We start from the raw sequence: 13016 nt of genomic DNA, 5'->3' as shown, positions 1-13016 counted from the left end.
CTGAGCATTCCCAAGTTTAGTCCCCCTCCAATTGGTGGCCACACTTCATTGGTTTGGCCCCAAGTTCTGGAGTCCCACCACACCCCTAGCCCCATAATAGTTTACATTTCTTTCCTCCAAGACACTCCTTAAAGTTTGATAAAAAATATATTTTTTCATGTAATTTGATATAATACTTCCTTCTGTGGATACAGCATCACATTCTGTTCTGTAATGCTCCAGTTAAGTATTTAAGTGTACTTTACTACATGACAATAAATTTCTGTTGCAAGGTTCTTTGATGTATGGATCTTTTTAATTTTCAATTCAACGGATGAAAGTTCAAAAATGAATTTGATTTTAGAATGAATTGTATATCTTGGAGGTATGTTGAAGCATTTCAAAATGTTACACAACTATTTACTAGTGAAGCACTCTTGAAAATTATGATACCCATTTTGAATGCAGCAAAATCCCACAATTTACAACACTGAAGCATCAGGGAAGATCATGTAGAGTCAGAGTCACAGTCAGAGATGTACAGCATGGAAACAGATCATTCGGTCCAACCCGTCCATGCCGACCAGATATCCCAACCCAATCTAGTCCCACCAGCCAGCATGCGGCCCATATCCCTCCAAACCCTTCCTATTCATATACCCATCCAAATGCCTCTTAAATGTTGCAGTTGTACCAGCCTCCACCACTTCCTCTGGCAGCTCACTCCATACACATACCACCCTCTGTGTGAAAAAGTTGCCCCTGAGGTCTCTTATATCTTTCCCCTCTCACCCTAAACCCATGCCCTCTAGTTCTAGACTCCCTGACCCCAGGGAAAATACTTTGCCTACTTTATCCATGCCCCTCATAATTTTGTAAAACTATATAAGGTCACCTCTCAGCATCCGACGCTCCAGGGAAAACAGCCCCAGCCTGTTCAGCCTCTCCTCCAACTGTGGCAACATCCTTGTACATATTTTCTGAACTCTTTCAAGTTTCACGTGTACTTTAGGCAATAGGAGATTTGCATCTATGGCCTGTGACTCAGACTGCAGTGTTATCAACCAGATAAAGGTGACAGATTCTTGAGCGAAGAGATGTAGAAACTGAAGTTGCAAATGTCAATGTTGATATCTATGAGGGAGTTAAACAAATATTCATAGTTATTAAGTTGTACAGCATGGAAACAGATCCATTTGAGGAAAGGTCACTTGACCCAAAACATTAACTCTGATATCTCTCCACAGATGCTGCCAGACCTGCTGAGCTTTTCTAGCAATTTCTGGTTTTGTTTCTGATATACTGCATGTATAGTTCTTTCCGTTAACATTTTGAGGAAGTCTTTTTAAAGGAGTTGATAGATTAAAGGAAGCAACTTCAACATGGGACCCAAGATGTAAAGCCACGATCATAAATGTTGGATGAAGGAAAAGGGAGGAGCAGTGATTTTGGTTTGGTGTAGTGTAAGGCTGCTGAAGGTTAAAAGTGGGTAAGGAAGCAGATAGAAGGTAATCCAATGGATGGGTAATTTAAATTGGAAGCATTGTGTTGGAAAATTACATAGGTGATGGATTTGGAAAATGGTCCTTGAATAAATTGTGGCTGACGCTGGATATCAGACAAGAGGTCTGATGGCAAAAATAGCGAAAGGACTGAGTGATGATGTGGATGTTGTCTCCATGCATGTGGAAGCAGTACCCAATATATTCTGTTTTCAGTTTAAATCACTTCCTAAATACATTATCCAATTACATGTTTCTTGTATTTGTTTTGAATTGTATTAATTTTGCTCAATATTCTGTGCTTTGAATTTCCATTCACCCATTAAGTATACTGCTAGCTTATAGTTAGTATGTAGTGTGTGCTTCTGGACTGCAGTTTTGTTCCATTGCAATTCATGACATTATAATTCTTAGTTGAGCCATTTGTACTGGAATTCTGAAGTCCAGATTATTAGTTTAAACATAGGGCAGTGGTATCGTAGAGGCCATTAGCTACTCGTAAAGTTGTTCTGCACTGAAACAGGAAGTTGTGCAAGAGATTAAAACTGCACATCAAGATATAGCAGGAAATTGCACTACTGTTTAAGTGCAACCACTTGATTGGCTGTTTTTTATTAGATATGTCCAAGTGTTGGGGAGGGTGGTTGATTCTTTGATTTTTTTTTTTAAATTACTTTGGTATAATTTAAAATTTTGGATCATTCATTTTTGTTGCATTATTTTGAAAAAAAAATCTTGTAACATTTCCTGGGTGTTCCTGTTTCAGAGGAGTTACAACATCATGAGATACAAAACATAAACATGTCTTCAGGGATTTTAAAAATATCCTTCATGTTTGACAAGCATTACAATTTGACATTATCACATTTTCTAATTTAATATAGCGTAAAAATTATTTTTTTCTCATCACCTGATTTTAAACTGCAACTTCAATATTGATAGAACTGATAATAGACAATAGGTGCAGGTGTAGGCCATTCTGCCCTTCGAGACTGCACCACCATTCATTATGATCGTGGCTGATCATCCTTAATCAGTCACCTGTTCCTGCCTTATCCCCATAACCCTTGATTCCACAATCCTTGAGAGCTCTATCCAATTTTTTAAAATGAATCCAGAGACTGGGGCAGAGCATTTCACACAGCCACCACTCTCTGGGTGAAGAAGTTTCTCCTCATCTCTGTCCTAAATGGTCTACCCCATATTTTTAAGCTGTGTCCTCTGTTTCGGCACTCACCCATCAGCGGAAACATGTTTCCTGCCTCCAGAGTGTCCAATCCTTTAATAATCTTATATGTCTCTATCAGATCCCCTCTGTCTTCTAAACTCAAGGGTATACAAGCCCAGTCACTCCAGTCTTTCAGTGTAAGGTAATCCCGCCATTCCAGGAATTGACCTCGTGAACCTACGTTGCACTCCCTCAATAGCCAGAATGTCTTTCCTCAAATTTGGAGACCAGAACTGCAAACAGTACTCCAGGTGTGGTCGCACCAGGGCCCTATACAGCTGCAAAAGAACCTCTTTGCTTCTATACTCAATCCCTTTTGTTATGAAGGCCAGCATGCTATTAGCTGCCTTCACTACCTGCTGTACCTGCATGCTTACCTTCATTGACTGGTGTACAAGAACACCCAAATCTCTCTGTACTGCCCCTTTACCTAAATTGATTTCATTTAGATAGTAATCTGCCTTCCTGTTCTTGCCACCAAAGTGGATAAGCATACATTTCTCCACATTAAACTGCATCTGCCATGCATCTGACCACTCACCTAACTTGTCCAGGTCACCCTGTAATCTCTTAACATCCTCCTCACATTTCACCCTGCTTAGTATCATCAGCAAATTTGCTAATGTTATTGCTAATACAATCTTCTATATCATTAACATATATTGTAAAAAGCTGCGGTCCCAGTACTGATCCCTGCGGTACCCCACTGGTCACTGCCTGCCATTCTGAAATGGAGCCGTTTATCACTTCTTTGTTTCCTATCAGCCAACCAACTTTCAATCCAAGTTAGTACTTTGCCCCCAATACCATGTGCCCTAATTTTGCTCACTAACCTCCTCTGTGTGACTTTATCAAAAGCTTTCTGAAAGTCCAGGTACACTACATCTACTGGATCTCCCTTATCCATCTTCAGAGTTACATCCTCAAAAAATTCCAGAAGATTAGTCAAGCATGATTGCCCCTTCATAAATCCATGCTGACTCTGACCTATCCTGTTGCTACTATCCAGATGTGTCGTAATTTCATCCTTTATAATTGACTCCAGCATCTTTCCCACCATTGAGGTCAGACTAACTGGTCAATAATTTCCTGTTTTCTCTCTCCCACCTTTCTTAAAAAGTGGTACAACATTAGCCACCCTCCAATCTGCAGAAACTGATCCTGAATCTATCGAACTCTGCAAAATAATCACCAACGCATCCACGATTTCTCGAGCCACCTCCTTCAATACCCTGGGATGTAGACCATCAGGCCCTGGGGACTTATCAACCTTCAGACCTAACAGTCTCTCCAACACCAATTCCTGGCAAATATAAATTCCCTTCAGTTCAGGTCCTTCAGCCACTGTTACCTCTGGGAGATTGCTTGTGTCTTCCCCAGTGAACACAGATCTGAAGTACCAATTCAACTCTTCTGCCATTTCTTTGTTCCCCGTAATATATTCCCCTGTTTCTGTCTTGAAGGGCCCAATTTTAGTCTCATCCATTTTTTTTGCCTTTCACATACCTAAAAAAAACTTTTACTATCCTCCTTTATATTATTAGCCAGTTTACCTTCGTACCTCATTTTTCCTCTGCATATTTCCTTCTTAGTAATCCTCTGTTCTTTAAAAGCTTCCCAATCCTTCGTTTTCCCACTTATCTTTGCTATGTTATACTTTTTCTCTTTTAACTTTAAATGTTTCTTAACTTCCCTCGTCAGCCACGGCCACCCATGCCTCCTCCTCAGATCTTTCTTCCTTTTTGGAATGAACTGATCCTGCAACTTCTGCATTATACACAGAAATATCCGCCATTGTTCCTCCACTGTCATCCCTGCTAAAGTATTGCACCATTGAACTTTGGCCAGCTCCTCCCTCATAGCTCCATAGTTCCCTTTTATTCAACAGAAGTATTGTCACTTCCAATTGTACCCTCTCCCCCTCAAATTGCAGATTGAAGCTTATTGTATTATGGTCACTACTTCCAAATGGCTCCTTCACTTCGAGGTCCCTGACCAATTCTGGTTCGTTGCACAATTCCAGATCCAGAATTGCCTTCTCTCTGGTAGGCTCCAGCACCAGCTGTTCTAAGAATCCATCTCGGAGGCACTCCACTTGAGGTCCAATACCATCCTGATTCTCCCAGTCTACCTGCATATTGAAATCCCCCATAACAACTGTAGTATCATCTTTGTGACAGGCCAATTTCAGCTCCTGATTCAACTTGCATCCGACATCCAGACTACTGTTTTGGGGACCTGTAGATAACTCCCAAGAGGGTCTTTTTACCGTTTAGGATTTCTCAGTTCTATCCATACTGACTCTACATCCCCTGATTCTAGGTCCCCCCGTGCAAGGGACTGAATATCATCCCTTACCAACATAGCCACCCCACCCCCTCTGCCCATCAATCTGTCCTTATGATAGCACGTGTAGCCTCGAATATTCATTTCCCAGGCCCTGTCCACTTGAAGCCAAGTCTCAGTTATCCCCACAATATCGTATCTGCCAATTTCCAAAAGAGCCTCAAGCTCATCCATCTTATTTCTAATGCTTCGTGCATTCGTGTATAGTATTTCTAATTTGTTACTGCCCTTACCCTTCCCATCAACTCCTATTTCACTCAACCTTACAGAATGATCCCTTTGAGTTTTCTGCCTCATTGATAGTTGTCTTTCTTGACTTCCCTTGTTCTAACTTTCCCTCCAATTTCCTTATTAAACATCCAGTTGGTCCCCTCCCCCCCCCCCGCTACTTAGTTTAAACATAGCTGTGTTGCAGTAGCAAACCTGCCTGCCAGAATGCTGGTCCCTAACCTATTAAGGTGCAGACCGTCTCTCTTGTAGAATTTATGCTTACCACAAAACATACCCCAGTGATCCAAGAATTTAAATCCTTGCCTACTGCACCAGTTCCCCAGCCACACGTTCAAGTCCATTATCTCCCTGTTTCTGACCTCACCAGCCCGAGGAACTGGAAGCAAACCGGAGATAACCACCTTGGATATCCTGCTTTTCAGCCTTCTTCCTAGTTCTCCAAAGTCCCACTGTAGTATGTTCCTCCTTCCCGACATCATTTGTGCCGACATGTACCACCACCTCTGGCTCTTTACCTTCGTCCTTGAAGATTTCCTGCACTCTGTCTGTGATGTCTTTAACCCTGGCACCAGGAAGGCAACACACCATCCTTAAGTTCCGTCTGTTGCCACAAAAACCCCAGTCAGTTCCTCTCACTATGGAGTCCCCTATTACCACGGCTCTCTGCGATGTCAGACTCTTCCGCTCTGTCTCCACGCCAACATTTGATTGACAGACCTGGCCGCCTCGCGGAGTGGCAGTGTCATCTGTCTCTACTGTTTCCAAAAGATTCAACTTGTTCCTGACAGGTACTTCCCCCGAGGTCTCTTGCACCTGTCTCCTCTCTGCCTTCCTCATCGTCTGCTCTCTTCTGGTACGATTGGTGTAATAACCTCGCTGAAGGTCTTGTCCAGAAAGATCTCGTTCTCTCGGATGAGTCTAAGGCCCTCTAGTTCTTTCAGCAGTGCTGCAATATGCTCTGTCAGTAGCTGAACGTGCACACATTTTCCACACTTATACGAGCCAGGCATACCAGAGTCGTTGACCTCCCACATCAAGCACGTAGCACACTGAACCAGCTTGGCAGTCATGTCTTCACTCTCTTCAACTGTGGCGTAATCACTTCACTCAACCTCCTTGTCAAAGGCTCCTGAGCTAAAGCCTCACTCTTCAATCCTTCAAGCAGCAAATACAGATATTCTGTATTTGCTGCTTCTGAGCTTTAAGTTTTGCTGAATCCGTTCCACTTTCATACTCGGCCCATCAATGGTTATGATTTGGCATCTATATTTTCCAAGATATCTTCCTTCCATTGCAAATAGGTAGTCCATTTAATCAGAATGATGTCCATTAATATAAATACTGAAGGAGAAACACCGGTAATGAATTTTAACTTTTTCTTTAGTCTGCAGCTGTTGCTCTTCCTCTGAGTCAGAAGAATTAATCAGATGCAAAATTTAGATAGGCACTAAAGGGTAGTGCAAAGGCAGTGATGCATTGTCATAGGTGCTACCTTTGAATGGGTTACAACTAAGGTCTGATCTGCTTTCTCAGGTTAATGCAAAAAATCACCACCATCTATTTCAAACAAGTGCTGGAAAGTTCTCTGTGAGCTCTGACCAATGTTATCCCTGCATTAACATCACAAAAACAGATTCTGATCATTATCATATGACTGTTTACAGAGACTTACTCGTGCATAATGCATATTTCTTGCATCACAGCAATAGTGAGATTTCAAAACTACTATCAATGACCCCTTTAACATTTGGCTGGTGATTGACATTGGACTGATGCATTTTTGTCCAGGTTCAATTTGTTGTTGTTTTTGTGGGCAGGATATACGTCAGCAATTTACCACATCAGGTAGATGCCACTGTTACATCTGTAGTTGAGCAGCTTGGCGAGGACATGGCTAGTATTACAGTTCTACTCTTCAGTACTATTGCTTAATTGTTGTCATGGCCTTTGTGGTATCTCGAGCATTTGACTAATTCGATTTACTCCACATGGCATCAAGAAATGGCTGAAGACTAATATGTCAATATTGGGGACCTCCAGAGATGGCCAAGGTGAATCATTCAGTCAGTAGTTTAGCTTTGCCTTTTGCACCAATGTATTTAGGATCATCATTTAGGATGGGGTTATTTGTGGAGTCACCTTTTCCAGTTAGTTATTTAATTGTCCTCCTCCATTCACGAATAAATGTAATGGGACTGCCGAGCTTGGTTGTTGTCGATTGGTTGTAGGATTGTTTAGTCTGTCAGTCTCTTGTTGCTTCAGATAGCTGTTCAGCTTGAATTTGTTCATGAATGTGTTCGTCAGATTTTAACTTTGCTTTGTGTCATGCCCTCCTGTACTTGTTGAATCATGGTTGGTTCACCGGCTTGATGGTAATGGCATAGTTTTGGGTATGCTGGACCATGAAGCTAAAGTTCTGCTTCTGCCAGTGGCCTACAGAACATCACGAGTGCCCAGATTTAAGTTGCTAGATCTGTATGAAAGCTACCCAATTTAGCCTGGTGATTAGATTAGATTACTCAGTGTGGAAACAGGCCCTTCGGCCCAACAAGTCCACACCGCCCCGCCGAAGCGCAACCCACCCATACCCCTACATGTACCCCTTACCTAACTCTACGAGCAATTTAGCACGGTAACATGTTGTTAGACCATGTTACATGGAGGGTATTCTCATTGTGAAGATAGCAGTTGTCTCCACAGGAACTGTGATGTTGTCACTTCTGATACTGTCATGGACAGATGCTTCTGAGACGGTTAGATCAGGGTGAGGATATGTAGGTATTTTCCTTGGTTTCTGGCATAACCCACAACAGACCAGGAACTTTGTCCTTTGGGGCTGTTTTCCTGGAGCGTCAGAGGCTGAGGGGTGACCTTATAGAGGTTTACAAAACTAGAAGGGGCATGGATGGGGTAAGTAGACAAAGTCTGGGGTTGGGGAGTCCAGACCTATAGGGCATAGGTTTAGGGTGAGAGGAGAAAGATATAAAAGAGACCTAAGGGGCAACTTTTTCATGCAGAGAGTGGTACGTGTGTGGAATGAGCTGCCAGAGGAAGTGGTGGAGGTTGGTACAATTGCAACATTTAAGAGGCATTTGGATGGGTATATGAATAGGAAGGGTTTGGAGGATATGGGCCGGGTGCTGGCAGGTGGGTCTCGATTGGGTTGGGATATCTGGTCGGCATGGACGGGTTGGTTCGAATGGTCTGTTTCCATGCTGTACATCTCTATGACTCTGATTGTTGAATAGTGATGTTATTGAGCCAGTTAAGGTGATGGACATTGAAGCCCCCATTCTGAATTCATTGTTTACCCTTACCATACTCTGTGCTGCTTCCAGTTAGTGCTTGACATGGCATACTGTTTCATCTGAGATCAGTGGGACGTGGGGGCACTGTTGTCGTTGGTAACGGGTGGTTTTCTGTTTGGTCTGATCTAATGAGACTTAATTGACTCCAGCCCTTATGTTGGGGGCTCCGAAGTGAACTCCAAACTATTGTGTACCATTATGCTATCACCTCTGGAGCACTTGTCTTGCCAGTGGGATTGGATGTACCCAGAGATGGCAAGCATGATGTCTAGAACATCGTCATGATACGATTTGGTAAGTATGACTGTCAGGCTTTTGCTTGACTGGTCTGTAGGACAGCTCTCCTGATTTCTCCACAAGCGCCCCCAGATGTCAGTAAGGAGGACTTGCCAGGTCCTTTAAACTGCGTGCTTTGTCATTTCAGGTCTTGAGGTTGATCCAGGGTGGGTGGTTTGGTTTCATTCCTTCCTGACTTTTGGTGGTTTGAAAGAATTGGTTTGCTTGGTCAGGTTAAGAGACAATGGCATTGCTGTGTGTCTGAAGAGTAAAGAGACAAACAAGGAGCATGAGAAGGGTCACTCAGTCCTTCAAGTCTTCCCTGCTATTCAAGAAAAACATTGCTGATCTGATTTTGATCTCCACTCTACGTTCCTACATATTCCCCCAATAATCAATAGACAATAGGTGCATGAGTAGGCTATTCTGCCCTTCGAGCAGGAACCACCATTCATTATGATCATGGCTGATCATCCTCAATCAGTATCCTGTTCCTGCCTTATCTCCATAACCCTTGATTCCACTGTCCTTGAGAGCTCTATCCAACTCTTTCTTAAACGAATCCAGAGACTGGGCCTCCACTGCCTTCTGGGGCAGAGCATTCCACACACCCACCACACTCTGGGTGAAGAAGTTTCTCCTCATCTGTCCTAAATGGCCTACCCCTTATTTTTAAACTGTGTCCTTTGGTTTGGGACTCGCCCATCAGTGGAAACATGTTTCCTGCCTCCAGAGTGTCCAATCCTTTAATAATCTTATACATATCAATCAGATTCCCCCTCAGTCTTCTAAACTCAAGGGTGTACAAGGCCGGTCGCTCCAATCTTTCAACATAAGATAGTCCTGCTATTCCAGGAATTGACCTCGTGAAACTACGCTGCACTCCCTCAATAGACAGAATGTCTTTCCTCGAATTTGGAGACCAGAACTGCACACAATATTCCAAGTGCGGTCTCACCAGGGCCCTGTACAGCTGCAGAAGAACCTCCTTCCTTCTATATTCAATCCCTCTTGCTATGAAAGCCAGCATGCTATTAGTTTTCTTCACTACCTGCTGTACCTGCATGCTTACCTTCATTGACTGGTGTACAAGAACACCCAGATCTCTTTGTACTGTCCCTTTACCTAACTTGACTCAATTTAGGTAGTAATCTGCCTTCCTGTTCTTGCCACCAAAGTGGATAACCATGCATTTATCCACATTAAACTGCATCTGCCATGCATCTGTCCACTCACCTAACTTGTCCACGTCACCCTGTAATCTCTTAACATCCTCCTCACATTTCACCCTGCCACCCAGTTTTGTATCATCAACAAATTTGCTAATATTACTATTAATACCATCTTCTATATCATATTGTAAAAAGCTGCGGTCCCAGCACTGATCCCTGCGGTACCCCACTGGTCACCACCTGCCATTCCGTTTATCACTACTTTGTTTCCTGTCAGCCAACCAATTTTCAATCCAAGTTAGTACTTTGCCCCCAATACCATGCACCCTACGTTTGCTCACTAACCTCCTATGTGGGACTTTATCAAAAGCTTTCTGAAAGTCCAGGTACACTACATCCACTGGATCTCCCTTATCCATCTTCAGAGTTACATCCTCAAAAAATTCCAGAAGATTAGTCAAGCATGATTTCCCCTTCATAAATCCATGCTGACTCTGACCTATCCTGTTACTACTATCCAGATGTGTCGTAATTTCATCCTTTTATAATTGACTCCAGCATCTTTCCCACCACTGAGGTCAGACTAACTGGTCTATAATTCCCTGCTTTCTCGCTCCTTTCTTTAAAAAGTGGTACAACATTAGCCATCCTCCAATCTGCAGGAACTGATCCTGAATCTATCGAACTCTGGAAAATAATCACCAACACATCCACGATTTCTCGAGCCACCTTCTTCAGTACCCTGGGATGTAGACCATCAGGCCCTGGGGACTTATCAACCTTCAGACCTAACAGTCTCTCCAACACCAATTCCTAGCAAATATAAATTCCCTTCAGTGCAGGTCCTTCAGCCACTGTTACCTCTGGGAGATTGCTTGTGTCTTCCCCAGTGAACACAGATCTGAAGTACCAATTCAACTCTTCTGCCATTTCTTTGTTCCCCGTAATATATTCCCCAGTTTCTGTCTTCTAGGGCCCAATTTTAGTCTTAACCTTTTTTTTCCCTTTCACATACCTAAAAAAAGCTTTTACTATCCTCCTTTATATTTTTGGCCATCCCCTTGATAATAATCTTACTCTGCTTTAAAAATATTTAAACATTTTACGTTCACTGCCTTTTCGTAGAATCCCTACAATGCAGAAGCGGGCCATTTGGCCCATCGAGTTTGCATCAACCCTCCAAAGAGCAGCCTACCCATACCCATCCCCTACCCCATCACCCTGTATCTTCCATGGCTAATCCACCGGGCCTGCACATCCCTGGATGCTATGGGCAATTCAGCATGACCAACCTGCCAAACCTTTTAAGGAAGGGAATTCTGAAGGCATTCAATCCTCAGAGGGGGTAGAAATGTTTCGTTATCTGTTCTGAATGTCCACCTCCTCTTTTGTTTTTTTTTTTAAAACTATGACCTTAGTTCTTGATTTTCCCACAAAAGGAAACATCCTTTCAACATCCATCCATCAACACCCTCAGGGTCTTTTATATTTCAATTAAGTCTACCATGATTCTTTAGAACTCCAAGTGATACAGACCTAGTGTTCTTAGCAATGTTTCTTCACAAAGCAATCTGTTGATTCCAGGTATTAGTCTAGTTAACCTCCTGGCAAAATCCTTTCTGTAAAGATCATGAGTGAATCAAATGGTTTTTTGTGACAGTCAACAATGGGTTTTTTCGTCAGTATTACTGGGACTAACTTTTAATTCCAGATTTATTAATTTAAGTTAAACTCCACCAGTTGGATTTGGACTCTAATCCATAGAGCTTAAGTGTAGGCCACTGTATTACGAGAGTCAATAAAGCACTGGAAAAGGCACAGCAGGTCAGGCAGCATCTGAGGAGCGAGACAGTCGACGTTTTGGGCATAACCCAGTGACATCCCAACCACCTGCCCATAATACCTCTTGGAAGATCTGTTTGAGGATGCTGTAGTTGCTTATGTGGGAAACCAAGCCTACCCTTCTGAACTGAAACATTTGGAGGGCAGTCGCCATGCCATTGAGTCTCATGATGAACGCCCTCATTGTGACTTTCCTCTCGCCATTGAATTACTTTTAACATGTTTTCCAATGTTCAGTGGCCATGAGTGCTGCTAGACAATTGCAGTCTCTACTGCGTGGCTTTTTGTTGAGGATGGCTCAGTTGAATAGAAACTGTTGAAGGTTATATATAGATTGTTACAGGATTGGTTACGGCTCTGCTGCTAATCAGAAAATAAGTTAGAATACTTTCTATTCTGAACCCACATGGTGTTGAATTAAAACGCAGGAATCATAGCTCCCTGTGCACAATTAATAAAAATGTAATTTTATACATTCCTTTACAGCTGATTTTGGTGTTTCAGCAAAAAACACAAAAACAATGCAAAAGAGAGAAACATTCATAGGAACACCCTATTGGTGAGTACAAATGGAAATATCCTTATCTGAATACAGATATTAGACTAACTATTGTATGGTTAGAAATAGGAACTTTATGATTAACTTAGTTTCACATAAAACTTTTAATTTCTCCATGAGAATTAGTTTACAATTCACTGTTCACAATGGAGGGATTCGTTTATATAAGAAAAGTAAACTCTGCTTCTGCGTTGAATGCTTTCTTGGTTTTTTCCAAAACACATTTGGAGCATTCTGGTAAAGTAAGTTGAAATTATGTTCTTGGTTTCAGGAGAAGATTATCCTGCACATTGCATATGTACCTAATTTTCACTTGCTCTCCTTCTCTGGAGGGTACTCTGCTTTAAAAGGAACAACTGCTGGGTCATGATTCTTATCAACAGTAAACTTTGAAAATCACATGTTCCTGAGAATCATGAAACACCTGAGTCTTTGGCTAACTCTTCCAAATGCTGTGTTCTTTGGTCGATATCTTGAAAATGAAGTGGCTGAGAATGTTATTCATTAGGGGAAGTGGTGGCACAGCAGTAATGCCACTCAACCAGTAATCCAGATTAATGTTCTAGAGCCCAT

At 42.3% G+C, this 13016-nt stretch overlaps 1 protein-coding gene across 2 annotated transcripts in view; it reads left to right on the top strand.

Annotated features, from left to right (window-relative positions):
* The window catches only part of stk10 (serine/threonine kinase 10), a 111916-nt gene that overhangs the window by 56521 nt on the left and 42379 nt on the right, over window positions 1–13016 (top strand). For both annotated transcript variants that reach the window (XM_043703803.2, XM_043703802.2), the window contains exon 5: window positions 12371–12443. In XM_043703803.2, coding sequence (XP_043559738.2) covers window positions 12371–12443 — 73 coding nt within the window. The remainder of the gene's footprint in view (window positions 1–12370; window positions 12444–13016) is intronic.

The sequence above is a fragment of the Chiloscyllium plagiosum genome, unplaced genomic scaffold, assembly GCF_037043375.1.
Source record: "Chiloscyllium plagiosum isolate Xiang-an unplaced genomic scaffold, Cpla_swu_hap1 HiC_scaffold_16, whole genome shotgun sequence".
NCBI classification, from domain to species: Eukaryota; Metazoa; Chordata; class Chondrichthyes; order Orectolobiformes; family Hemiscylliidae; genus Chiloscyllium; species Chiloscyllium plagiosum.
Note: the sequence above shows the minus strand (reverse complement) of the source record. Positions and strands in the feature narration are given on the sequence as shown.